General features: G+C 35.4%; 1 protein-coding gene across 1 annotated transcript in view; it reads right to left on the reverse strand.

Annotated features, from left to right (window-relative positions):
* The window catches only part of galnt12 (UDP-N-acetyl-alpha-D-galactosamine:polypeptide N-acetylgalactosaminyltransferase 12), a 42,141-nt gene extending 14,770 nt beyond the window's left edge, over positions 1–27,371 (reverse strand). The window contains exons 1-7 of the mRNA XM_028818132.2: positions 26,261–27,371; positions 19,895–20,064; positions 14,504–14,693; positions 12,826–13,011; positions 9,348–9,465; positions 7,742–7,918; positions 3,273–3,404 (exon numbers count right to left, since the gene is read on the reverse strand). Of these exons, the coding sequence (XP_028673965.2) occupies positions 3,273–3,404; positions 7,742–7,918; positions 9,348–9,465; positions 12,826–13,011; positions 14,504–14,693; positions 19,895–20,064; positions 26,261–26,625 (1,338 nt within the window). The 5' untranslated portion in view covers positions 26,626–27,371. The remainder of the gene's footprint in view (positions 1–3,272; positions 3,405–7,741; positions 7,919–9,347; positions 9,466–12,825; positions 13,012–14,503; positions 14,694–19,894; positions 20,065–26,260) is intronic.
* Positions 27,372–27,994: the final 623 nt, after the last annotated feature.

A 27,994-nucleotide genomic window follows, 5' to 3' on the forward strand; every position in this document is an offset into this window, starting at 1 on the left:
GCCCCTGGAAAAAGAATTGCTATGCTTTCAACCTACAATGAACTAGTGGATATTTGTCTATTGCAACAGCTGCACTTTCTGTAAATGACAACTTGGTGACCTTTAATTCTCTTGTGCAGCACAGGTCAGCAAGCTACTTTGCGGGTACAGAAATTCACCTTGAGGTGATGTTAAAGTTGCAACAGATACCACTATTTCTTTTTCTTGTATCTAACATTTATAATATAAAGCAAAATTTGAACAGTCTGATCCTAGGCATATGTACAAGGTCTGCGGACAATAGTCGACTATAAATTAACTACTCCCACCATAGTGAGTGCAAATGCCTCTCTGGCAGATGAGCACTTAACTTCTATGCATGATTTGATGTAAATGTCACCAAAGGCAGCCAGTAATACACAACACATATGTAGCAGGAGAACTGCTCAGTGAGGAAAGGGTGCTCACTTTGTCAGAATGCATAAGGAGAGCTTTTAGGAAAATAAACCGAGGAAGGCAGCAGGTCATGATGGCATTCCAGGATGTGTTTTCAATATCTGTGCTGATCAGTTTGCATCAATGTGTTCATGGTAATATTTAATCTCTCCTTAACCCAGCATGCTTTAAAAGATTCACCACTGTCCCTGTCCAACCAGTCTGAATGACTATTGTTTCTGTCACACTAAGTGCTTTATCAATAGAGTGCTAGTCTAAAATCACAAATGCTTTTCACCGAAGAAAGAACTGGACCAATTACACTTCACATATCACTCTAGTAGATCCACATCACCTTGATCCTTCACAGAGTACTGGCACACCTGGACAACGAAAGAGGGAATTTTGTGCAAATGCTATTTATAGACTACAGTTCTTCATTTAACACAATAATCCCATTTAATTTCGCCACCAAACTCAGGAACCAGCTTCTGAGTACATGGATTTTTAACTTCCTGACAGACAGTCCCCCAGGTGGTTCGAGTGGTTAGCCACACCTCATCATCTCTCATTTTCAACACAGGCGCTTCACAGGGCTATGTTCCAAGTTCACTGCTGTATTCTCTCTCCACACATATGACTGCATGGCTGCACATGACTCTTAACATTATTGTCAAGTTTGCTGGTGACATAGTTGTTGTAGACCTAACATCTAACAACAACTGGCAGGCTTTTCTGGATGCTGTGGCAAGTCTGCCACACTTATGTCAGGACAACAATCTACTCCAGTCTGCCGATTGTTGACATTGGGAGAAAACAGCAGAGGCACTACCATTCCTTCAGAATTAACAGAACTCAGGTGGAGAAGGTAGACATCACAGAGGATCTAACCTGGTCCAAGCACACCAACACCTTGGTAAAGAAAACATGGCAATGCCTTTACCACCTCAGGGATTTCAAGCTACTAAAGAACTTCTATACATTCACCACTGAAACCATTCTGACTGGAAGTATTATTGCATGGTTTGGAAGCAGCACACTGTATGACCACAAGGCTCTGCACAAAGTAGTGTGGTCAGCTGAACGCATCACTGGGTGTGCACTCCCCAACTTCAAGGATACAGTGATCCCTCGTTATATCGCGCTTCGTCTTTCACGGCTTCACTCCATCGCGGATTTTAAATGTAAGCATATGTGAATATATAATCGGGGATTTTTCACTGCTTCGTGGATGTCTGCGGTCTACAGTACGTGTGCTTCCTCAGTTGATTTGCCCATTTGAATTGAAACAAGGGACGCATTTGAATTGAAACAAGGGACTCTATTGGTGGATGGCTGAGAAGCTACCCAATCAGAGCATGCGGTTAAGTTCCTGTGTGCTGCTGACTGGCTCAGCGACGGAGTGCTGCATTAACCAGGAAGTACTAATCTCACTCATTCGGCATTAACGTGCACAAGCGCCAACAGAAGATGCAAATGATTGCAGAAAAGGTAAAAGTTTTGGATATGTTGAAGGAAGGAAACAGCTACACCGCTGCAGGACACCATTACAGCATAAATGAGTCCACGATTCTTTTTATTTAAAAAGGAGGAAAAGCATATAAGATCTGCAGCCGCAGTGTCTTTTAACCAGGGCGCAAAATGAGTTGCAAGTGGACGTTGTAAGGCAGTAGTCTGGATGGAATCTGCTTTAGGGATTTGGATTGAAGAGTGATGGAAGAAGAACAACGGCGGTGCTAAACAGTCGCCTGAAGAGGCTCCTTTAGAAGAGCTGTAACGCTATCCTTTGTTGTGCAGTAAAATTAAACTCATCGTTATCAGACAAGTCGTCGTGTCATTGTTGGTGAGTAACCATAATTAATTATTTACGTACAGTACTTATTACATGTACATAGTTTAGTGTCACTGTACACACATTTTATTGCATACAATTTTTCTTGCATTGTACGTATTTATTGATGGTGGCCTGTCTGTCGTAATGGCTGTAACATATGTGATATCGGAGACGCTCGACATCTTTAAAATAATATTTAGGTTTTACTGTGTTTACATACATAATTTCAACGAATCTTACCTAATATCTAAGAGAATACAAAGGGTTTATGCTGTATAATTGTGCGTGAAATGTTTATAATAGTGTGGGAGAGTTTATAAGGGCTTAAAATATATAAAAATAACCACATGAACATATGGTTTCTACTTCGCGGATTTTCTTATTTCGCGGGTGGCTCTGGAACGCAACCCCCGCGATAGAGGAAGGATTACTGTATCTACAACTACAGATGTCGGACAATTCTACTTTGTTCGTAAAGATACAGTTGCTGGAGTTAAGCAGCTAATTATTTCACTACATATCGTACTGATTGTATAATTTGTATGTGACAAATAAAATTTGATTTAAAACCTCCTCCTAAAAAGAGCTATATACAGTTAATTAAAAGGCAATATCAGATAAATATTATTAAACCAACAGACTCATCACAAAATTAACAAAAAAGCACCAAAGAAGTTGATATAAATGCCTCTTTCATTCCCTGAGCATATTTATCTTTAACATATATAAAGCAGTTTAAACATTTCATTATTTTTGTGATGAATCTGCACTATAAATTTTACAGTATTTAACTTTTTTTAAAACTAGCAAGAACATACGAATCAGTTTAATGTACAGTATAGCAGTTAATGAAGTCATCAATTATGCAGAAAACCTAAAAACATTAAAGCATACAATTATACACTATTTAGAAATTTAGTTTGCAGTGAAGTTAATCTTTACATAAGTTAGTGGCTTTATAGAAAATATATCAAAAATATGAAATAATTAGAAATAACTAGAATAAAATTATGAGTTTACCCACCATGCCAAATAATCCTGGTCTGTCCTCTGGAACATGAATGTCCGGGTAAATATTTTCTAAGTACCATTTAAAATCTTTACATCCCAACTTCTCCCTAAGTTTTAGTCGCTCACTTACATCACCAAAAGGTTCCTAAAATAAAGAACATGATGATAAGATTAATTGGCAATTGTAAGCGTCTATGGTGCCCTTATACGTATGTTTGAATATCCATGCATTCAATGATTAACTGCAACCCATTTAAGGCTGGGTTCCAATTATAGATATATACAGTATTCATTCAAAATAAAATTACAAAAAACACACACAAAAATGTGCTTTTCCGATAAAACATGAGTGCCATCTACTGAGTACAATAAGTAATGTTCATTTTTATTAGATCTATTTTCTAGATTACTTTTACCTTAGATTACTTTAAAATAGGCTATAGCAATTCTTTAAAATGAAAACTCCCGTGAGAAACCTACACATCCTGGATAACAAATAAACAAACAATCACACTTTCTGACCAGTTGCAAACATGAAACAACATTTTAACAATATCTGTAGGATATTGATTACAACAAAGTGCTTTTTCAATTTGATACTGAAATATTGACCAGAACTTCACAACCACGTTATAATGCAAATACAAATAATGATTTGTCAAAACTCACTGTTCTTTGTTGTTAAACAAGATCATTATAATAAATAAAAACAGACTGGTTACAAATACAACAAATTTATCATACCCTGGCATTACAAAAAAAAAAGAACAAATTTAATCAAAACTGATCAACAATAATCTACGAAGGAGCTTGCATTCTTGTTATATCCACTTGCCAGTATACATACACTTCAAGATTTCATAACTGTATTCATATAGGTCAGACAGCAGAAAATTCAATTTAAAGATTTGAAAATGCTGCATCACATGCTGTGTTTCCACCCACACTCTAGCAGCTAACAGAGTGAATCACTTTCTAAGTGTCTTTAATTTTTAAATAACCTTCCTCCCACTTAACATTTTAATGACGGAAGCTCTACTGCAAGCACTTCTTTCTACTACACGCCCATGCGAGTTCCCTTTGAATTTTTGATATTGTGAAAATGACTCAATGAAATATGCACTTAAAAGATTCTACAATATCTATGTAAAAGAAAAAAAAAAGAAATTGCATGTTATATTTACTTAGTATGACAGCATGGTGGTAAACTGGTTAACACTGCTGACTCACACCTCCATAGTCATGGGTTCAAATCCAACCTGATGCCAGTCTTTGCAGAGTCTGCATGATCTATCCATGTCTGAGCTGGTTTTGCTCAAAGGATTCTTGTCTTCTTATCACCTCCCAGAGACATGCATGTTACTCCAATTGGTTATATAAATTTGGCACTGCATGAATGAGTGTGTGTCCGAATTGAGCATGTTTAAATTTATGGTTGAATTTACTCACTTTACTCACAATGGAGTTAAGGTTTGGAAATTATTTCTTTCAAACTCTTTTTAATAGTTAAAACACACTTTTAAATATGTTGCAATAAGACCATAATCTTAATTTAGTTTCCACCAAAAGGCAAGTGTTATTTTAGCGGTGTTCCAATCTTGACTTAATAAAACACTGCACATGATTGTGAAAATGATTGATTTGGATAGAATCAATCTAGAAACAAGCCCCCACTTTTGTAAACTTTATTTACTTCTTCTGCACTAATTCTATCTATGTGTAAAACCAGATGTAAAATATAAAAATGGTTGGAGTATGTTGAAAAAAAGGTAAAGAATGAGTGAGTGTATAGGTGTACTTGTGACAGAAGTGGAAGGAATGAAGCTCTCAGGATCTAGTTGGTTTGCTGGAGGAATTTGTAATAGACGACGTAAGAAAACGGAATGCAATTCCTGTTGAGGCCTAAGATTACACAACATGGAGGAATGGAATTTTGGCAGCAAATGACCAACATGAGCAAGTACAGCTAATGGCAGTTAAACTGGGTGTGTGTGTTTGCGAAGGCTTTATTCTCCTTCGTTTCACAGTTTGTTTCAAGCCAATATTTTAAAATAAAGGCATAAAACATAATACTGGATAAACTGTCCAATCTGCAGGATATATTAATGTTTGCACCAATGTCTTTTTTTGGACTAATGAAAAACATGCTGTTCAGTATTTCTAAATTAACAGACTGTGATTAGAAATACAGCATACAAGTCTAAAATTCAAGAATGCTCAGTTATAGAGCATAGTTATCACTACGAATGGGTATGCAAATAAGAAACTACTTGGAATAAAAGACTTTTTTCATGAAAGGCAGAGAGACAGTGGCAATACAGCTGACAATATAAAATAAACAATATTTTAAGTCTGCAAATTGGTACTACATGTAGTAAAAAAGATACATTATACAAAGTTACAAATTTGCATGAACCAGAGTATGTACAACTACGGTATTTTGTGAATTATTTTATAAGATGTTAATTTGATGTCAATAAATGAGAAATATCAATTGAAATGGTGACATCTCTTTTGTTCAATATATACTAAGTAATAAGATGTTTCATATGGGCTATATATACTTTTTACAGAATGCTTTGCCATACTCAAAAAGCATACCACATAAGAAAAGTGTTTCTTTATATTTTCTTCATTTGTGTACCCTTATCTAAAGACTTATGCTTGGTTGCTGAAAGTACTTGATTATCATAATTGCCCTCCACTCAGATATCATTGAACAATTACTGACATTGTGCTATAATAGGTATTTATCCAATTGGTTTTCATCAACTAACTGTCCTTTCTGAATTAACCTTTGTCACATAATTAGTTAGCTCAACTGAAAGATTCCTACACTAAATTGCACTATTCAAGAAATGCTACTCAGTCTGAAAATAAAAAGTTTAACTCATCTTTTCTGAGAATGAGCCCTTTTACAACCCTGAAATAAATCTTAAACTTTACAACTTATCTTTCTTGTTATTGCTTTTGAATGCATCATCTAGTTGGGGAAGAAAAGGACTGGATACATTAAGAAAGGAAAAATCTCATTTTTTTGTCATAATAATGGTAAAATATAATACTGAAATGCTTTGGAATATGAAAAGGAACAGAAAATTGATATACATACAGAAACAAAAATAAAATTAAGCATTTAAAATCTTCACAGAATCTAGTGAATTTAAGAACTCTAAAGCTAAAAAATGGAAGTGAAAGGAAAAGAAAAAACAAAAATTAACAGTGCATTTGTTTCAAATTTATGAAAGTAATATAAAATTACTTCAGCTTAGTTATTTTGATTAAAACTGTTCTAAACTGGCAGTTGGCAGACATGATAAATTGCACCAGTTTGTGAAAAATGCCATGAACATGTTTTAAACAGATAAAAGAATGTTTTTTCCATTGACCCTGGACGGAAAGGCATTTCCCTGATGACCTTTTAATCACAATAGATTTCTGACAGTTTATTCTTGATTGTAGTTGTTGTGTCTTTCGCGTTATAATTCAAAGTAAAATACTGTCTCTACTATTCAAAAATTCCAGAGTCAGTTTGCCAGATCACAACTTCAAAGATTAATATTAAAATGGTTTCATTAAAATATGTACTATATTTAAAGAGCCTGTAAGAGAAAAAAATTAATCTTACCAGCCACTTGGTTGCAAAATGAACTTCATATAGATTTAAACTGAAATATTGTTTGAATAAGCAATAAAATATGACTGTTGTGAATCATGACACACCTCTGATTTCAGAATACATATTTGATGTAACTTGGGTGAAGAATTCTAAGAAACACTTTTTAAAAAAATTACCTGTACTTGAATATTTCATTATATAGCTAATTCTATGTTAGTGTTCTCAGTATATTGTACAAGTCAAAAAAGCATGCTGAATTAAATAAAGTTCTTAAAAATAAAAAAAATTGAAAAAATAAACTAACCTGTCCGATAACAAGTGTTGGCATGTGTGTGAATGTGTCGTGTAATAACCTTTTACTCTACTCTAGGTGGATTTGTGCCTTGCACCTATTGATTCTACCGTTGAAAATACTTGGTTTAAAAAATGGATGGTTAAATAAATGGAAAAATTTCTTTATTTTATTAAAACATCTACAGATAAAGTAGAAATTAATAGCATTCTCGTATAACTATCCATCCATGAAAATTAATTTTAGCTAAACAAACAGGAAGAGTTTTAATCATTTTCAGTGAACAGCACAAAAAAGAAAAATGGTAATTACTTCCATTATCTTAAAATTATATTCCACAATTCTGTTAATTTCAGTTTTTATATATTGCATTATGTTTTAAAAATTTCACATTCTGTATTTGGCAAGAACTGGTGTTAAAGCATTCAAACACAGGACTTGAAATCAGGACAGCTAATTTAGTGAATTGCGAACACCACCAAAGAAACATACTTTCCAAAAAGTGAGATATATGGGGATTAAGGGTTGTTGAGCACATATAAAACAACTGTGCCACACCAAAGCAACTCACCAGGCGAGCATGAGGGTTCCTATGATAATATAGCTCTTTATAATTATCCATCCACACCTCTGCAGCACGTACACTGTTCGCCAAAGCTTTACTCCTAGAGTAAGGAGCTTGCTTTGGAAACACATGCCCCACATGAGAACATGGATGGATCTCCAGGCTGCCCCCACATTGCCAAATCTGTCACATGAAAGGAAAAAGAGGATGTTAAGTAGATGATGTGATGAAAATATGCACTAGACAACAAGAAAACATTTTTTTATTATTAAACTAGTTCCAAATTGTTAAAATATCACTTTTGCAATACTAGATGGACAGACTTATTTTTCCAAAATGTAATTAATGCATATCCTGTAAAAAATACTAGTTATGTATGTAAGGGGTAGTCAAGGGATTACAGGTGTACTGTATTCCCTTTTGTAAAAGTTCCAACAACATTGCAAGATGGCCACACAATTGTTTTAAGTGGGATGACCCCCAAAGTGACAAAGAGAAGACACTGGTATCTTTGTATGCCAAATCTACTAAAGAGTATTGGGGGTGGGGGAAGTTATTACAGTAGTACAAGGGGGATGGAACAACTCAACATTTGTCATAAGGACTGCCAACTTAAACAGGCATGATTGTGGTACTTGTTTTAGAGAAGAGGAATCTCAAAAGTTGTCTTGAGGCCCAACTCCTTGAGGCACATGTGAAAATACAGTTGGAGGACACAAGTGTGCTATGAGACATTGCAGGACTGAGATTTTGTTAACCTGCTCATGATTCTGTAAACTGATTTCATTGTTGGGTACATAAATAAAGCCCTAGTTTAAGTTTAAAGGCTAGCCTGTTATAGGCATGTGGACAGTGAGGAACAAAGCCAGCAGAAAGTGAGTAAGTTAATTAACTGGTGTTGCAAAAGAAAGTCCAATGGTGTAGAAAATCTTGTTGTTTCCAGTGCTACATCATGTTTTCCTTTTAACTGTCCCTTCAATATGTGCACTTAATAATAAACATATCCTTATTTTTATTTGTACAAAATGGAATAGGCAGACATATCATTCTAAACTGACAAAGCCTATTTTGACAATATGACACAGTATGATTTCAAGCTTTGATATAGAAACCAATCCTTTTCTCACAAATAAAATAAAAATACTTCTTTAAAATACGAATTTGTTTAATACAAGTACCAAATGTAATTTTATGAATTAAAAAATATTTCTTCTTTATGGGTCAACGACTGAAACTAGCATTGCTAACAAGTAGAATAAAATACATACGTATATGGCAATTATGAGAGGAGGAAGGCAGTCAGTGATTTTTCATATAGCCTAACATTTATAAAAACTGCATTATCATTATCTTAATGAACTTATTAATTCTACATCTAGGATGTTCTGTCATTTTACCCATCAGGAACAATGGAGAAAAGCCTAAACTTTTGGTAAACGTAATATACGATGATATTATTTGTGTGAAAAAAAAAAATAACACTCTTCACAGGTAGATTATGCTTGAATTTTTGATTCAGTCATTTTGCACAGTTTTTGAGCCATTTCTGAACTATAAGTAACTCAATCCGGAAAATACATCTCTGTACTTTAAATGTATTACAATACATTACCCTGAAAGAAAACTCGAGATTCTCTCCTCCCCAGACTTCCATTCCAGTATCATAGGTGCCCAAATATTCAAAGTACTTCTTACTAACAGCAAACAATCCTCCAGCCATTGTGGGAGACCTATAAGAGAGGAAGGGTTTTAAACAGGTCATTGAGCAGAATAAAACAGTAGTCAGTATGCCATATTATGTGCTTCATATATGATTTGTAGTTTAAATAAAAATAAATTGCTGCCAATTAATGAATCAATTATTAATGTACAAAATAAATTACACAAAATATCCAGTTAATCAACAAATAAAACAGTAAGTCCATCTATAATTAAAAAACTGAAAAAAAGATTGTAGCTTTTACATTATTTAACTGACTTTTCGTTTTCATTTTAATGCACAAACTACAGATCAATAACATATACATTACTATATCTTACTCAGATCACATTCCCCCATGTTCCTGACCGTATAGACAGCAGAGAATTCCTAATATTATTAGGTAAAGCAGGACATCCTATTCTCACAGTTTTATGGTATGTTGATTAGGATTTGTCCAGTTGAGTAAGATCAAATGCAGTGTGTGAACAGTTACCACGATACATTGTTCACTAAGCTATAATATCCCACTGTATACTACACCTTGACCCCTCAGCACAATGGTTTTCAAGTTCAATCCCGGGGGACACCCATTTCTGGAAGTTTACATTTCAACCAATTTCAAAATCAATGCATCATTCTTAAATTTTAAAATGATATCATTGCTTAGTTGATCTGATTTACAACTATTCCTAAGGAATTTATAAATATTTCGATTCTTTGACACAGGAGTTAAATGTTTGCATTTATTTTACAATGTTCTTCTTAATGTATCCTCTTCTGTACCGTAGAGTTCACCACGCTAATTGTATCCAAATGCTGAAGATCAGCAATTAGCAGTACAAACAAGGGTGCAAAAAGCATTCAATGGTGAAGGGGAGCAATTACTTCACTGCCATTTTCAATTGTCTGCTCATTAAAAAGGGTTTCTTACAAATAAGCAGACAAGTGAATACGGAACTTAAGTATTTTCTCTATTTTAACATTCAGCATTTGGATACAATTAAGGAAGCAAACGCTGAAGCATAAATTAAAAAGAAAAAGGAAAAAAATGTAAGCATTTAAAGTTTTGTCAAAAAATATAAATATTTATGAATTTCTTAGAATAAGAGAAATAAGACAGCTCACCAAACAAAAATAGACTAATTATGTAGTGGAAATTATCTGCAAAGGGACATTTTGCTGGGCTACTTATGATGTACATAAGTGCATCAGACTAAAACGGCTTCATTCATGTGATCATATAAATACTAGTGCTGGTGTTTGTTTACATTTTTTGGCTTGAAAGATCTAACATGATGCATATGAATTTCAAGTTGAAATGTAATTATCTGTGCTTTAATGGAGATCAGAATGCAAAGGACCAGGAGAAAAAAAAATATACAAAACTCAAACAATTTTGAACCCCGGAGAAATCCAGTTCAGGGTTGTTCAAGATGGAGAATATGATAAATGCCAGGAAAGAACCAGCTATGAACAGAACACCAGCCCACTGCTTGCACATTTGCACATAAACATTACCTTATTCTAACAAGGCCAATTCAGAGTTGTCAATTAACCTAAAATATAATAACTTTTGGATGTGGCAGAAAAACAGAGTACCTAGATAAAAACAAAGAAAGCAAAAAAAAAAAACTCCACCCGGGCTGTGACCATGGCAGTATTCAAAGCTATGGCTTCTGAAGCAATGCATCAGTGGTAACATTCTACCCGTTACTTTATATAGAGTATTTCCATATACATCATTATTAGATCACAGAAATCATGACAACACTCCTCTTCTGAAATTGCAAGGTTTTATTCAAATGCCAACAACCGACTGAAAACTGTTAATTATATACAAGCCCATGTGGTGAACAAAAATACAAAGATCTCATAAGTCAGCACTCTATTGACGATGCCATATGAAATACTGACTCCTAAAATGAGCATTGTTGTATGACTCTCTATTGCTACCTTAACTGTAATTTACAAATCCACATTTTTAATGACTTTCTTGAAAATACTCTTTGTTCTAAACTATTGTTCATCTAGCATGTAAGATGTACATCAATATAATCTAGGTAAAATAAATACCACTCTGTGCAGCAAAATGTGCTTCCTGGCTTCATTTTGAAATGCATTTTTCCTTAATTTCCACTGGTGTCCTAAATATGTGATGTACCAGTTAGCCTAAGGAATTCTAAGGGTCAACTTTATTGATATCTTTGATAATTTTGAAGACATGGATTACGGCCACGCACAGACTTCTCCACTCAAGACTAAAGAGGAAATGTCCTTCAATTCTGGGATGCAGCGGGTTACTCTCCTCTGCAGTTTTTTGTGCTACTATGTCATTTTTTAGCAAGGTGATCAGAATTGCAAACAGTACTCCTTATTTGGCTTTCATTTGCCTTCACAGAGTCAGAGTATAAGATTATTGGTTTATCATTAAAAGATTTTACACTATAAGCTTACAATCTATTTGTTTTTTTTTTTTTAACTGCCTCCACATATTGACTAGATGAAAATGTTGCTTCCTGTAATAAAGTGTCTCCAGTCTTGTATTTATAACAAATACTCCTTTTACCTACATGTATCACATTATACTTTTCTACATTAATCTCCTTTTTTTAAGTTTTGAAGATTGTACTATTCTTTTGAATTGTGCCATAACACCAAAAACAAAATCCAACACCAGCCCAATACTGTTGCCTGCTACTTGTGCATTTTGTTTCAGTGCTCCTTAAATTAAATATTAAAAAAAAGAAATACTACATACTGTATTTTGGCTAAATGTTCATCTACTTGGGTTACTGTCTAAAAACAGATTTTCCCCACACACAATCTAATTTAAATGTTTGTAAACTTCACTGAAGACATTTACTACTAGAATATTTGTACCTTTCACGTGTAGAAACAGTCTCACTCATTGGTAAAACAAGTGCATTTGGAGAAAGCTTTTCCAGTGGATGAGAATCTAAAACCTCTTTGTTCACACCATAACTTCATCCATCTATTATGAATGAATATTAAATTCTGTTTGTGTAGCTTTTTTTAGTGCATTTGGTTTTGACCTTTAAATTTGTTTGAAAGTTTTTTTTTCTGCAAGGCATATGCACTTGTGTTTTCAATGTTATTCGTTCCAACATGAACTGCAAACCACAAGATCTTCATCTGCCTCGTCAGCAGCCCATCTGCTCTTTGATTGATGTGAGAAACAAACAACCGTTGCTGAACTGCAACCTCTGCTGCATCCTGAGCTACACATGTTCAGGTGGATGGAACCTCTAAAAACTAATACTACTTTTTTCTGACTCATTTCCATGTAAAACTTATTCTTAGGACATTTATGGCTGAAATATCAATCTCTCCCTTCAGCAGTCTTTTGTTGATAAATCACAGTACTAACCTGATAACATCTATTGGAGATCGTCTGTGTGCTTGCTCATGATCAGGGGCAACGTGCCATGTAAAAACAAGCCTCCAATCAAACCCACCAATCTGAGGTTCTCCAGGATTTCCAAGATATTGAAAAGTGTTCCATTCAATAACATCAATAACAGGGCACACTACTGCAGACTCCTTTTCATGGATTCTGTTTAAAAAAATAAAAAAATTGGTAAAGCACAATCTTGCATTTCACACTATGTTTTTTTTTTTTTTATATATTTTAATTGTGACATATAAAACACTACAATATATATCACTCTCCACTCTACTGTTAGACAATGTGTAAAATTCTCCAGATGAACAATTGCCTACTTAAACATTAACAGTATCATATCCAGGTGTATGGCATCACAATTTTAAAGCGAATATCCAGTATTGCTGTTTGGCAAGTTCTGTAATTTTCAATTTGGCGACAGCGTGTCCTCACAGCTAATAGACACTCAATGAAACAAGGTACAAAAATACTTCTTTAACATACGAAAACATAGATGGACGAATAGATGGCTAAAAATTAGGAAACCAGCATTGCAAATTTGGCAGTTCTTTGGCTACAGAGTAAATGAGCTTGGTGAGGGAGAAGATTTACCTTATTTATCGACTAAGCAGGAAGGTCATGATGATGAAATATTCACAAAACAATGAACTTGTATCTTCATTTGTGTATACGCTATCCAGTCTAATATGCAGATTTATCCAATGCTTCTAACACAAGTGCTAAAAGCTCATCTCACCAGCCATTCATTATGGGTGTTTTTTGATTTAGAAAAGCCACAGATTACCAGCAGAACAGTGCAACATGGACATAATGTACTACAGACCTTGGAGTGTATGAATGTTAATAAATTTTTGTTTTACACATTCTCTGTAAAGTTTTCATTGAAAAGCATAAGAAGTTCTTCTTTTTTTGTTTTTGCAAAGCCATAAATGTCAGCCTTTAAGTTACCAACAACAAATTTACCAGTACAGGTGATGATCAGTTATGGTACCCATTTCAATTATAATATTTCATGTCAAATGATTTGGAGGGCAGTGATAGGGATATGTGACCCACCACACTGTAACCCCACCCCAAATCTCTTTTCTAATCCAGCCACAATTTGATTAAGTTGTTGCGCTCGTGGGAGACAGATGCACGTTTCCAGTAGAGCTGATTTCAGAGTGCAGAATGTATTGGATTACTGATAGTTTGCTTATTCTAAAACATTGAGTAAGGTGCTTCACAAATATAGAAATATGCATATGAAGACTGAACAGTCAATTTTAGTCACTGAGCAATCCAAGCAGGATTTTTATCACATTAGTCTAGTTCTGATACCAACCCCCAAACCCCCCCACCGCCCCCCCATCCTAAAACCTGTTCTACCAATGCATTTATAATTGGTGTATGAATTATTCTGTGCATACAAAACTTAACACATTTCCCAAAATATTTTCCCAAAAAAATGCTATTTACTACAAATGTGCTTTAAATTGTCTTCTGTACTGGAATAAAGTCATGCTAAAAAAAAAAATTTACACTTACTAAAAATTTTTTACTGGCAGTTTATATTGTAACTGACGTATATTTTTACTGTAAAGCAAATGTTAAAGGAAAGAAACTCCCTTCTTATTTTAACATTAAACATCTAAATCCTCACCTTTCAAGTAGTGGCTCCAGCCAACCTTCATGACATTCACAGTGACAATCCAAAAATGTCAGCACTTCTCCTTTTGCTATGGAAGCCCCTAGCAGTCTTGCTCTGACCAGCCCCTCTCTCTTTCGTGCCCGAATCAGTCTTACTTTGCGCAAGGTAGAAATGTAGTCTTCAAGCGCCTGTTTCAAGTGTTCTGTAAGCAGTAACAGTATAAAAAAAAAAAAAAAAAAAAAATTCAGTTTGTTTTATTACGAATTTTGTTTAATGGTTGATGGTAATGCATTCAAATCTTTACAGGTAGGTGCATCTTAAGAGCATTACAATAGTGGTGGAGCACAGCCTCAATCCATCTTAAAAAAAGGATAACTGTGTGTGTGGCTGCCACGTCTAGGTCATTCCAAAAGATGCTAAATCACACATTATTTTAGTAATAAAATACACTGCATTGGTCATTCCAGCAGATCACAGACACTTACTCTGCTTCTACGATCCCATGCCAAATGGCATATAACAGACATTCTGTATGGATTGCATTTGTCATGCCAACAGATGGTGGCACATAAACATTTATGAGAAACACAATGCATTTTTAAAACTACATGCATTACAAAATACATTCCAATAGATGGTGCAATGCAAACGTTAATGATGAGGTCTACATCGATTACTTAGATTTCAGCATGTCTTAGATTGCTAGCACAGTTGGCCAAACAGAAAACAAATGAGAAACTAATTCCTAGAATAGGTCATTTTTTTTCTAGCGTTCATTAAACCATACATATTTAAAGTTACATGTATGTATGTAAAATTTAAGCTGAAAATGCTATTTTGAGAAATAATTTGCAAGCTAAAAAGAATAACAAAAGTTTAAAAAATAACTAATTGTTAGAGTGTAAGTAAACAGCTTAGGTATAAAGTGGCATGGTGGTTAATGCATGGCCCAGTCCCTGAATCTGCGTGGAGATTTTTCTGTGATTGTGCCGGTTTTCTTCAACTGCCTCTGACTTTGTGACATATATCAAAGCTGGGCATCAGGCTATACATGTAGATGTGTCCACAAGTTTGCCAGGCAGAGAAATGCCCTCTAACGCAAAGTATCAAACATTAAAATGTTTAATAGATTCCATTCCATCTGAATCTACAATGAAAGAATCACATTCAGAAAATGGATGAATGTATAATTAGCATTTTCTGTGTTTTTCACTAGAGTAATATTTGAAGCAAATGTGTTAATAGAGTAACTTAGTACAAAATTAGTATATAACAAATAAGCAATACTGAAGGAGTTACCACAACCCTTTTTCCATCTGCGGAAAAATCACTCGTCTTTAAACTCTCTAGAGGTCTATCAAACAGAATAACATGCTAGTTTCATATTAAGAAGTACAAATACAGAGTATAAAAGAAGTCTGTTTTATAAATATGTATTAAAATGTGCCACAAGACAATAACAACCAAGTTAGTGAACTCCTCACAAAGAGGCCTATTAAAAAAAAAAGCATTTAATATCATATAAGTCACTGGGTTTAACTAAAGTTTTTCAGATTCCCTTTTTCTTCTGTGAGTTCTGCAGTAGCACTGGTGTCAGTGTCATATCATTGTCATTATGTTTATTTATGACACTTAAACTTGGAATTGAACCTTGAAGTGAATTTCTCATCATCAACAAAGGCCCCAGTATCACATTAAGCACATTTTATCAATATCTTTGGCATCTACTTGCATAGTGGTGCACTCTGGAATCTAGGACTAGAAATGGTTTTCCATCTACTTTACAGTGCCATTTATCAATATTTAGAAGATTTAAAACTCCAATTTATAAAGAAATATGTCTATATCTATACACACACACACACACACTCAGTAGATACTATAACAGATGCAGCTAAGAAAACATTGAAAGGTTTTGTGTCAGCACTGCACGCAATTTCATGTTTCACTTACTATTTTACATTGTAATAGTTTATAAAATGTTTCGATAAACCCTTTGCATCAAATTTTTTAATTAAATTACAAGGATGATTATTTCATTGTTATTATTTTCAGGTCACTGTATTTTTATTACAGTATATTATACAGTACTTGGGATGAGGCTTGCAAACATTCAAGAAGCTCTTTAGCCACAAGGTGGTGTATTTGCTCCTCCTCTGCTGCTTTATTTTGTTGCAGCTTCTCAAACAAGTACAGTCGACATGCTTAACAACTGCTCTTTGCAGGAAAATTAGTACTTTCTATTAATCCTAAAAATGAATCAAGAGATATTTTTCAACACAGGTAGGAAATAATCAGAATGGAATGATCTATACATTACTTCCATATACAGTAAATTTCACAGTAGATTTACAGATCTACTGTGTGGTGTGTGTGTGTGTGTGTGCTCATTTCTTTCTCTTTAAAGTCCAGTGTGTGCTCTGGTAGGGCAAAAATTTGCCGGCTATCTCCACTTATAAAACTTCTTTGAGTATGGGAGTGCATGTGTGTGCATGTGGGTGTATGTTTAAATAAAATTATATATCCTAAAAAACTTCTCATGCAAAAACTATGCAAGTTGTGCCTGGTCCCATTACTAAACAAAGCAGACTGCAAAAATCTTAGTTAAATTAAACAATTTCTATGGCAGTTATTGTCGGATATATCTCCATATCCTTAAAAATCGTTTGACTTAATTACCTGGACCAAAAACAATAGGCCCAGAGCCTGAGAGAAGACAAACCATTGCAATTTATTAAAAAGGTCATCCTTTTCAAAAGTTAACATTGAAAATAGGTTTTCACATACAGTATGAATGTCACACTCTGTGTCACAAACAAAGACACACACACAGATATCATGCTAAAATCCACTAAAATCTACATTTTGAACATCATAGAATCAGCATCTGAATTTAACTTGACAGCAAATTTTTGACCCCATCACAAAACTTCCATTTACATAGAAGTAAAGAGTAGAAAACAGAAAGCTAAGATGGATGTATTCCCCAGTTCATCCTGTGGATAGGGAGCTACTTTAACATGGGCAATTTAGAGGGGGGGAAAAATTTTCATTGTGAATTTTGTGAAATCCTGTAACTGAATTAAGAAAAAACAATTGTGTAAATTCTTTTTTAAAGAAAAAGAAATTAAAAAAAATATTGTTTAATATTTACAATGTACGACTTAACATGCCAGGACTGGTAAGGGAATAAAAAAAACATACATGTGCCAACGACAAAATTGTAAAAAAAGGATTAAAAAAAAAAAAAAAACACACACACATAATAAAAACATTATTTCTAATTGTCCACTTCCATGTTTTATGCATATTTCTTATTAATTAAAATATACAAATACATTGTTCAAATATGAGGAGCTCAAGTTGCAAAAATAGTAAGACTGCACAGGCAGTCTTTCTCCATGACACAAAATCTACAAAACCTTAAACCTTAAAACAAATAGTATTAAAACAATAGTTAGGATCACTTAAAATTAAAATGCCAAATCTATTCTGACTGTCCTGTCGCTTTATGTACTACTCGACATTTAAACTTCCAGTTACTACACTTTTTACCAGTACACACTGTAATTAACAAGGAATGCATCTCATTAACTGAATTGATTTGTTTAACCCCTTTTTGCCAGGAAACATTTTAAAGAGCTTAAAGGAAGCAAAATACATGCTAAAATAAGAATTTATACAAAATGATAACCAAAAGTATACCTTGGTTATATTTAAAAAAAAAAAAAAAAAAATCCACTATCCATTACAGGGTGAAAGGCCATCAAAGCTGAATCGCCCAACAACCGTGAATGCGACAATGGCGTATAGCAGTGAACACTCAGGCACAAACTCATACAGGAACAAATCAGAGTCAATAATAAACCTCACATGCACATTTTTGGCATTCAGAGGAAAACTTGAGCATCTGGGAGAGAAACATATACAATACAGGAAGACAATGCAAACTACACACAGACAGGGCATCTCCAGTCCATGGAGCAGTGAAACAGCAGTGTCTAAAAATGTAGCAGCTCCAAAAAAAAGATAATATTGGATTATGAAATGCATATACAGTGGAACCTCTAGATAAGAGTTTAATTCGTTCCAGCACTGAGCTTGTATAGCGAATTCCTCGTATCTAGAACAAACTTCCCCATTAAAAATAATGGAAATCCAGTTAATCCGTTCCGCATCCCAAATATATTAACATAAAAATCAATTTTCCTAACAAATAACACTGATAAATTATATATACTGTAGTCTACCTTTAATAAATAACACTGGTAAATAATATAACTGATTATTAAAAGAATCAAAACAGGTGTCCAAAGTGCAGTAGAGCATTCAATAAATGTTTAAATAAATAATCCTTAAAACAGTTGTGAAGTGGAGGTTTAAAATACACAAGAATAACAATCCTTTAACACGAGGTTAAAACGTCAAAAGGATGCAGTCTTTAAAAAACGGACGACAATCCCCGGTGCTTCTTCTCTGTTAGCGTCTCACCTGCGGGCTCTGCAACAGGCGAGACACTCTTAATGCAGCTGACCTTCTCTACACCGTCCTGCTTCAACTGTTTGGCTCGCCTGTTCAGCTACACGCGAGCCTGCTCTCCTGCCCGCCCGCCCGCCTGCCTGCGCTTGCGCGCTCTCTGTCTCTCTCTCTCTCTCTCTCTTTTCTTTTACTTCTTCTCCCCCTTAACCGGCTCGCGCTTCTCTATATATGCGGGGAAGACATGGCAGCTGCAGCCCATCAGCCACAGGAACAATCATGGATGTGGGCAGTTTCCCACCTGTGCACTTAAGTGAGAAACGCAGACACCGCAGATCGTGGCTCGCAACTGCTACCACGCCCCCTCGCTAAGCTGAGAGCTATACCCACAGCCTGGCTCGTGGCTCGTTAGGCGAGCCAATGCTCGCATTTAGATCAGAAATTTTCGCTCATACTTTCCTCGTATTTTGAATTTCTCGTATACAGAGGTGATCGTATCTCGAGGTTCCACTGTACAAAATTCTTTCCTGAAATCAACATGGTAAGGGAAAAACATAACATTACCACCACTTGTTTCAAGCAGATATATACTTACTTCATTTCCTGTGTCATTCTCATTCTTACCAGTCACATTTTGCTATTATTTAGTTCCATTAGTAAATAAAACTTCTGTCACAAAGCACATGTAATTCTGTCTAAACTAAACAGAGGAATGGAACCTTACTATTTAGAAGCTATGAATAACACCACCACAATGGTGAATGACCTTCTAGCATGCAGTCATTACAAATTATTTTTTCAGAAAATGCAAAAGTATTAGTAAACAGCACTAAAAGGCTCTATCTTGCAAAAAATTACTAACATGCCACACTCAGTGCGGTGTTATGGAATGTTAGGGAAAAACATAAAGCTGTTGTTAATCCTGACCTCGGTCGCTATGGTCATCCACCAGGATAATTTCAGTGAGCAATATGTCTGGTGATGTCTCAAGCACACTGTGCACAGTCCGCAGCAAAGTAGACCAGGCTTCATTATAAAATGCTATTACAACTGATGTGGTGGGTAGGCTACGGTAATTATATTGTTTTTCTTTACACCTGGGCACAAAGAAAAAAAAAAAAAAAAAAAAGTAAATGAATTTTATATATTATGCATAATGAAAACATTTTTACAAAATGTTTCTTTGAAAACTATAAAAGAATAATATTACACATGTAAATACAAACACATAATATAAATCAAGGCAAAGTCTAATGGAAATAGCCTTATCCATCATAAGCAAAAGTAGGACAAGCCAGAACATGGCCACTACTTTTAACTATCATTAGTGGTAAGTTGTCCCAATGCGTTAACAGTCGCTTAAATGTAAGACAAAAGCAAAGAACAATAAATAAGAAAACTCTTAACTTACCCTTAACTTTCTGGTTACAAAAAAAAAATGTTGGCTAATAGCAAGTGTTTATGTCAGCAAACTAAGTTGGTTGTGAAAGCAACTGTTGCGCATTAGCATAGTTAATCGTCTAAGATGGTTTAATGATGTGCTCTTTAAATTACTTCAGATCTACTTCTCTGAAAGATACAGATGATTACATTGCTTTATATTTGTAATGTAATGAAAATAATAATACATGGTTAGCTGCAGTCTATGAACCAACATCTTCTGTCTATTCAAGGTAACCTACAGCTAAAATTTCAACTAAAGGTATGTTCAATAAATTTGAAAATACAAATGCATAAAATACATTTTTGGTGTGATGTGTTTTCTAAATGACAAGAAACCCTTGTTCTATGAGGAACTGGTAATTAGCTTTTTAGCTCATTCACTCATATGTTTAGAGGACAAGCTTTGAGACGTGTTCCAAGTTTCAGAAATACGTTTTACTGCCACTCATACATACTAGTGAATAATACAGTGTTCCTAAATACAATAGAGTACAATTCTGTAGATTCACACAACTAGAAAAATAATTTCAAACAGTATTAAATAGAGAATTTGTGATAAAGCGGTTGTGAAGTGTTTGTGTATTAACATCTGAACAACCTAAACTATCCATCCATTATCCAACCCGCTATATCCTAACTACAGGGTCACGGGGGTCTGCTGGAGCCAATCCCAGCCAACACAGGGTGCAAGGCAGGAAACAAACCTGGGGCAGGGCACCAGCCCACCGCAGAACCTAAACTATCTCTGATTAAAAAGTTATGCGCTGTTTCTGTGCATCACACTACATGTTGGCATGCAATGAATCATAAGCAGCTGGCTCACCTCAAGTGCAATATGTACAGTACATCTGTCTGTCCCATGGTAAAGTGAAAAACAGACTTACAACAAACACAACTGGAAACAACATACATCTATTCTGCTATCAGTCACTAAAGAAAAGAATTAAATGAAAGAGTCAGAACTGATGCAGTCAGTAATCCAATCTTTTTCAAAAATACACTACCCAACTGTAATTTAAAGTGATAAAAGTTATAATATTTAACTTAATGAGTTTTGTAACCAACTTACTAAGATGTTCACACCACAAATATCAGAATACAATGCTCACAAGGTATAAGAGCTCAGGCGATAATTGACATCTTGTGGGGTCAGACTTCTTGACATGTCAGCGACTAGCTATACATCTCTTGGTACTTGATCATTTAGGTCAGGGGTCCTCAATCACGGCCCTGAAGGGCTGCAATCGCTGCAGGATTGCTTAATAAGAAGCACTTATTGCTTGAGTAACACTTCTGCTTCATTTTAGTTGTCTCGCTCGTTAAGACTTTGAACCCTTATTGCTTATCTTAGTCTTAAACAGCTGTAGTCTTGGTTTTTAATTGCTAATGCAAATGACAAAAGAGACCAGCATTTCTCCAGTTAGTTCGTTACTATTTACACCTGTATGCATTTATTGTGCACTATTTAGTATAATTAAATACTTGGAAGGAAAGTGAAGAGGAAAAAGTGAAGGAATTATTACGCATCCATTTTAGCCTTCAAATCACTTGGATGATATCCTTAGAAAGGGGAAGAAAATCTAGGATATGAGAATGACCCGACATTGCAGAGTTAAAGCACTAACATGCCATGAAATTAAATTATTGACAAGGATTGTTTTCTAATTAAGCAACTTGGCTGGAACAAAAACCTGCAGCCACTGTGGCCCTCCAGGACTGCGATTTAGGACCCCTGATTTAGGTCATCGTCTCCTGCTCTCTGAAATTCCTAGAGAGTGAACAGGTGCCATCTATTTAAATCAAAGCAGAACAATCGCATCTTTTACTTTTTGCAGCATTAATTCTCTTAGGTTTCAGTTCAGTCCAACATATTCAAGTAGTAGAATTCTGATTCAGGCTTTTTCCTTTGATGATAATTAAATGGGAAGATTGATAACCTTCAAAACTTGTGCCAAATAAGTGGAGTAGGAGACAAAAGCAAAATATATAACAATTTATACATACTGCCAAATAACTTTTATATCGTTCCATACTGTAGGTTAATCCGGAAACTACAATATAATTACCGTAACAGCTTTAAAAGTGGCCTACAGAGCAGCCATCACGGGCAAGTCTGTCCTGACAGGCTAAAGGAAGTTAACTTTTTTTAATCTTGAGAAGATTGCACAGGGATGAAAGACATCAATCCATTACATCTTTTAGGGAAACAAAACAGCCAGAAACCCTTCCAGGCAGCATTAGGCACAGCGTAAGTAAGAACCAACTCTGGGAAGTGTGTCAACCTACCGCATGGCACATTCACTCAATCATAATGGGACAAATTTGAGCTGCAAATCAGCAAACATGTCTTTGGGATATTGGGTGGAATAAATCAGGAAAAAAAAAAACAAACACACAAACACAGGGTGAACATGTAAAATGCACAGTGACTGGGCTTGTTCCAGGTTTCAAAATTTTCAAATTCAAAGTTCACCAAGTATAATCCATCCATCCATCATCCAACCCACTATATCCTAACTACAGGGTCACGGGGGTCTGCTGGAGCCAATCCCAGCCAACAAAGGGCACTAGGCAGGAACAAACCCTGGGCAGGGCACCAGCCCACTGCAGGACACACACACACTAGGGACAATTTAGGATCGCCAATGCACTTAACCTGCATGTCTGGACTGTGGGAGGAAACTGGAGCATCCGGCGGCAGACACGGGGAGAACATGCAAACTCCACGCAGGGAGGAACCAGAAAGCAAACTCTGGTCTCCTAACTGCGAGGCAGCAGCGCTACCCACTGCCCCGCCGTGCTGCCCACTAAGTATAATCATTTCAGTAAATCAGTGTAATATGCATTAAACTACAACAGAGGAAACCTAGTGAAAAGGTGTAAAATTAAAAACTTATTTGCAAAAGGTCTAACAATATGTATTTATACAAGGTACAGTAAATATGTTTTAAAAACTGGCTGTCATGTCTTGCCTGCATTGTTGTGTTTTTTCAGCAATCGACACGTGGTCTTGAATAAAAGGTGCACCAAAGGAGGATAGTAAGCAGCAATGCTATCAACACCCTAGGAAACTTTACTTGTAGATGCACAATTTGTACCATCTACCGTCTGTGCTTTTCAGATTATATGTCATATTGGAATTTCACCATATTATATACATGTGACTATACTACTACCACTAGTACTGTTTTCAGTCACCGATTTACAGAGAAGCTGGCACAATTATAAATTTGACTTCTTCCTCAAAAGTGTATTTTTTTGCTTAAGTAATGCACAAACCACACCCTTCTTTAAGACTAACTAAAGCATGAGTTACAGATCAAATTCTCGGGAGTACAGATAGCGCTGTTTTGCCATTACACTTAAAACATAAGTGTTGATGGCTCACATCTACAGCAGCACTACATGTTGGGCAGCTGTTGAATTTAATAATTTAATAATACAGTTTACTGATCTGTAATATCAGCACTGTAATGAAACATTATTAAGTTGTATATTTTACCGTATTGCAATTAATTGGAATGTACTCTATTGTATTTTTTCTAATCTTTCAACCAGTTTTTCCATTTTGACAGGGTGGCCTGGTAGGATAGTGGTTAACAATGCAGCCTCCTGGATTCAGGGCCCTGGGTTTTAATTCCTGGCCATTTATCGTCTACACAAAGTTTGCACATTCTTCCCAAGGCTCTGTGGGCCTTCCTCATCCATCCCAAATATGTCCATGTTAGGTGCACTTAACTGAGTGAGTGCAATAATGGATTGAGTAGGTTTTTTATTATACTTAGCAGGTCCTTACATGCGCTCTATAATATTTATCAAAACATTTTTATTTGGTCTTTGTTTTTAATGTTATTCTACTCATCGACATGTCAGCTTGATACTGTATTGCAATATTATGTTTTATAAAGTGCACTTTATGGAAAACTTTTTCCAATCAGTTTCTGGTTCAGTACACTGTCAGCTTTGTAAGTTAGCAAAAAAACTTGCATTTACAGTATATTAAGGACATCTTTTCAGAGTTCAAATCCTACTTCCAAATGAAATAAAATCTGAAATATAAAGAACTTATAGCCATAACATTATGAAAAGCAAAAGTCAAGGGTGTCAGTAATGGAGGATCGTAATAGCATTTTTGAATTGTTCTTCATAAAGGGAATTTAATTCTCTGTTTTTAAGTAATACAGAAGATTTGTTTTCCTCTTTAGTGTCGGAAGCAGGACAGGATTGTTCCAGTCGAGATAAATCAGGCTGTGAGTTAGCTGCATTGCAGGCGCTCTCATGCTATAGCATTCAATAAACCGAGGCACTACTTCTGGCGTCATCACAAACAGACCTAGCAAAAGACGCATTTCTAATGACATTCTTTAACCTAATAAACCGGTTTAAAAAAAAAAAAAAAAAAAAAAAATCCCAGAATCATTGAAACAGAGAGCGTTACTAGAGTCTGTTGACACCTCTCTATATCCAGAACTAAACATAACTGGTTTTGACAGCAAGTCAGGAAATGTGTTCAATTCTGAGCTACTCTAACCAGCTTCTTATGCAAGTTGATGAAGAATGTATTTGGTCTATTGCTGATTTCCATTCAATACCTGTCTCAGATTATCATAGGTATACACTGAAAAAAATTATTATTTTGTGTGATTTTTATATATTTTTGGGTGCAATAAAAAAATGAAAACCACTTTTTAAACCAAAACATGGCATTTTTGCTGCACCAGATATTAGAAAATGGATTTCTAATGCAGAATCTGATGGTGTGATGAATAAGAGGCTTCATTAAAAAAAAAGTAATTTTTAGATAACAATAGAAGTCCAAAATATAAAGAAACAGTGAAAAAATGTATTTAACTTTAAGGAACTGGATTGCAACAGGAGACTCAAAGTTCACTTTTTGGATTCGCATTTGTCATATTTCCCTGAAAATCTTGCAAGCTGTAAAAGAAAATCAAGGTGAAAGATTCCATTAGGATATCAAGGACATGGAAGGAAGGTACCAAGGATGTTGGGATATCAGTATAATGGAGAACTACTGGATGGGGGTATTTTAGAGAAGCACCTGAAAAGGGTGACAGACCACTAAACAAAGTTTTAGATTAAAAAAAAAAAAAAAACCTAATAAGTGACAAAAACTAGAGAGGTTATGTGCAAGTCAATGAGTGTGTATTTGTTGTTTTCCATATACATTTAAAAAAAATAGATTATACAAATTTTACATAAAAATATTAGTCAAATTGACTAATTTTTATTAAATTTCTTTTCAGTTTTGTACTTAAATTTGACGGGAACATGATAATTCTCCTTTTTATCTTGTTCATGAATGCAAATAAATATAATTATTCACAATTAAAACAATGTTTTACGAGTTTAACTCTGCAGACTTACGTAACGAAAAGTGTTTATGGGAGGTAGCTATACCGTTTTTAATAAAAGTTTTGATTTTCACATAATGGACAAAATGGTTTGGGGAGATATTCTGTACATTAAACTCAAAAAAGCAAATGTTATCTACTGCCTAAAGATCCCAATACAAACCAATGGACTGAAGTATTAATACAATAAAGAATAATGGATTTCTGTTCCCTAAACTAGCAAATACTCACTTTCCTTGTTAAAACAACCATTCCAGTACTCCATTACGATTGATGAGATCTGTTAAACAACTTAAACGTTTACAGCTTCAAATATACATTTTAAAAGAGTAAGCTACAATATAGAAAAAAATACTTTGCAGGCATGGAAGCAGCATGGTTACATGTTACTTTATTTTTACCTGTACTGGCACTGCAAAATGGATTCCCTTACCTTCAATAAGAATTTGTCAACACTTACACCGCCCAGTATACTTACAAGAGGTTCCACCTTTCTGGCAGCCGTCGGTGCAGTGAAATTTTATCGCTGACATAAATATTGATCTGGTGCTTCCGAATGCTCTCCTCCTCCTTCCTTTTCTCGTCACCTTCCAGATTCAATTTAACCGGTCTTCCCAGCTCCCCAAGTGCGTTAGGATCCAGCGGGGGCTTCTCGTAAACGGGTCTCTTTAAATCCTCTAGATCAGCTTTGTGATCGGGATCGTTTTCCACCGGAGCCACCCTTTTATTCGCAGCCGCACCGCTGTCCTTCTGTGAGCTTTTGTGGAAGAGTAGATAGCAGACCAGGCAAGCCCCAATCAATACCAAAAACTTAGTCCGCTTCCTCCTTCCAAACAGACTCATGTTCCGGACTCTTAATCCCCCAGTTCACGATCCTCTTCTCATCCCCAAAAATGGAGTGCACACCTTTTCCTTTGCTATGATTGCTCCCCCTTGAATACCGAATTTTAATTGTGCCAGGAGTGAAGTGTTATTTGGGTTCCGGGTGCAACCAACACTGTCTCCTAAGAAAACCGAAAACTATGGAGTGACGAAGCCGTCCTGTATATGAAGCCGCAACAGGATACTGGAGATTAGCGGATTAGAGGAGACGAGGACAAGGCAGGTAAATCAAAGCAGGTCATCTCACATGGCTTTAACATTCCCTGGAGTTGAGAAGTACTGCTACAGAACCAAATACACATTCACCCGCCTACTCCATCCTACCTGCCGAGATTTGAGAACCTGGAACTCTGCCCACTGCCGCCGATGAGGATGATGAAAAGTTACATTACTTCAGTTTTCGCCACGTAATCAGACACCTTCTTATCAGCCATTAATGAGAGGACTAACGAAAACAGTCCACGTCGCGATTACTCCCAACACCTAGCAACCTAAAAGGCGGATAACAATGTAAATAACTTCGAGACATTTACAGTTATACGGACAACAATACCTACTTTATTTCTATAAATAACGGGTTGTCTTTAAATAGGTAACACAAAGTCACAACACCTTCGATCTTAGCTATAGTTCTTTCAAGTTTTTAAACATTAAAAAAAGTTTGCCGTTTGACTGCTTCCGGGGGCGCATCAGGTGGTGACTCGTCAGGAGCAGCGCCTCGCTGTCACGTGACCAGTGAGAGGAATAGAAGCCCTGCGGGGGAAGCGGGATTTGAGTTTGGCCTTAAAAGTGCGCAGACAGCAGCGTGCGTTATTGACAGCGAGTCACCCAAAATAGTAGTTAAAAAAAAAGAAAAGGAGGAGAAAGTGAGATTTCACCTGGTAGAAAATTGTGAGCTGTTTGAATTTTCACTTTGCTTTTAGTGCACACAGGTTCCATTTCTGTTTATTTTGGTCCTGATTTTCCAAATGGCGAATATTTACATAGAGTAGGAACAGAGGTATGTGGTAGTATCTAGATAGAACCAAACATATTCCCGAGAGACATTTCAAAATAATAACGCGCTATAAATAAGCAAAATAATGCAGTAATTCAGTTACAGGATGTTTGTTCACAAGCAAACAGTTTAATTCTGTGATCAATCTACTGAAGACTTGTTTCATTTTTACAGCTCCACAGGAACTTATGATTACTTTGGAGAAAAGCCAGAGCCATTAACATGACAAACATATTTTCCCATAAGTTATGAATATGATGTACAAACTCTACTTTAGTTCCTTTTTAAGATGGCCAATTCTGCGTAGTTTCACTGGCGACTTTTTCTGTTTTT

The sequence above is a fragment of the Erpetoichthys calabaricus genome, chromosome 13 (assembly GCF_900747795.2).
Source record: "Erpetoichthys calabaricus chromosome 13, fErpCal1.3, whole genome shotgun sequence".
Taxonomy (NCBI): Eukaryota; Metazoa; Chordata; class Cladistia; order Polypteriformes; family Polypteridae; genus Erpetoichthys; species Erpetoichthys calabaricus.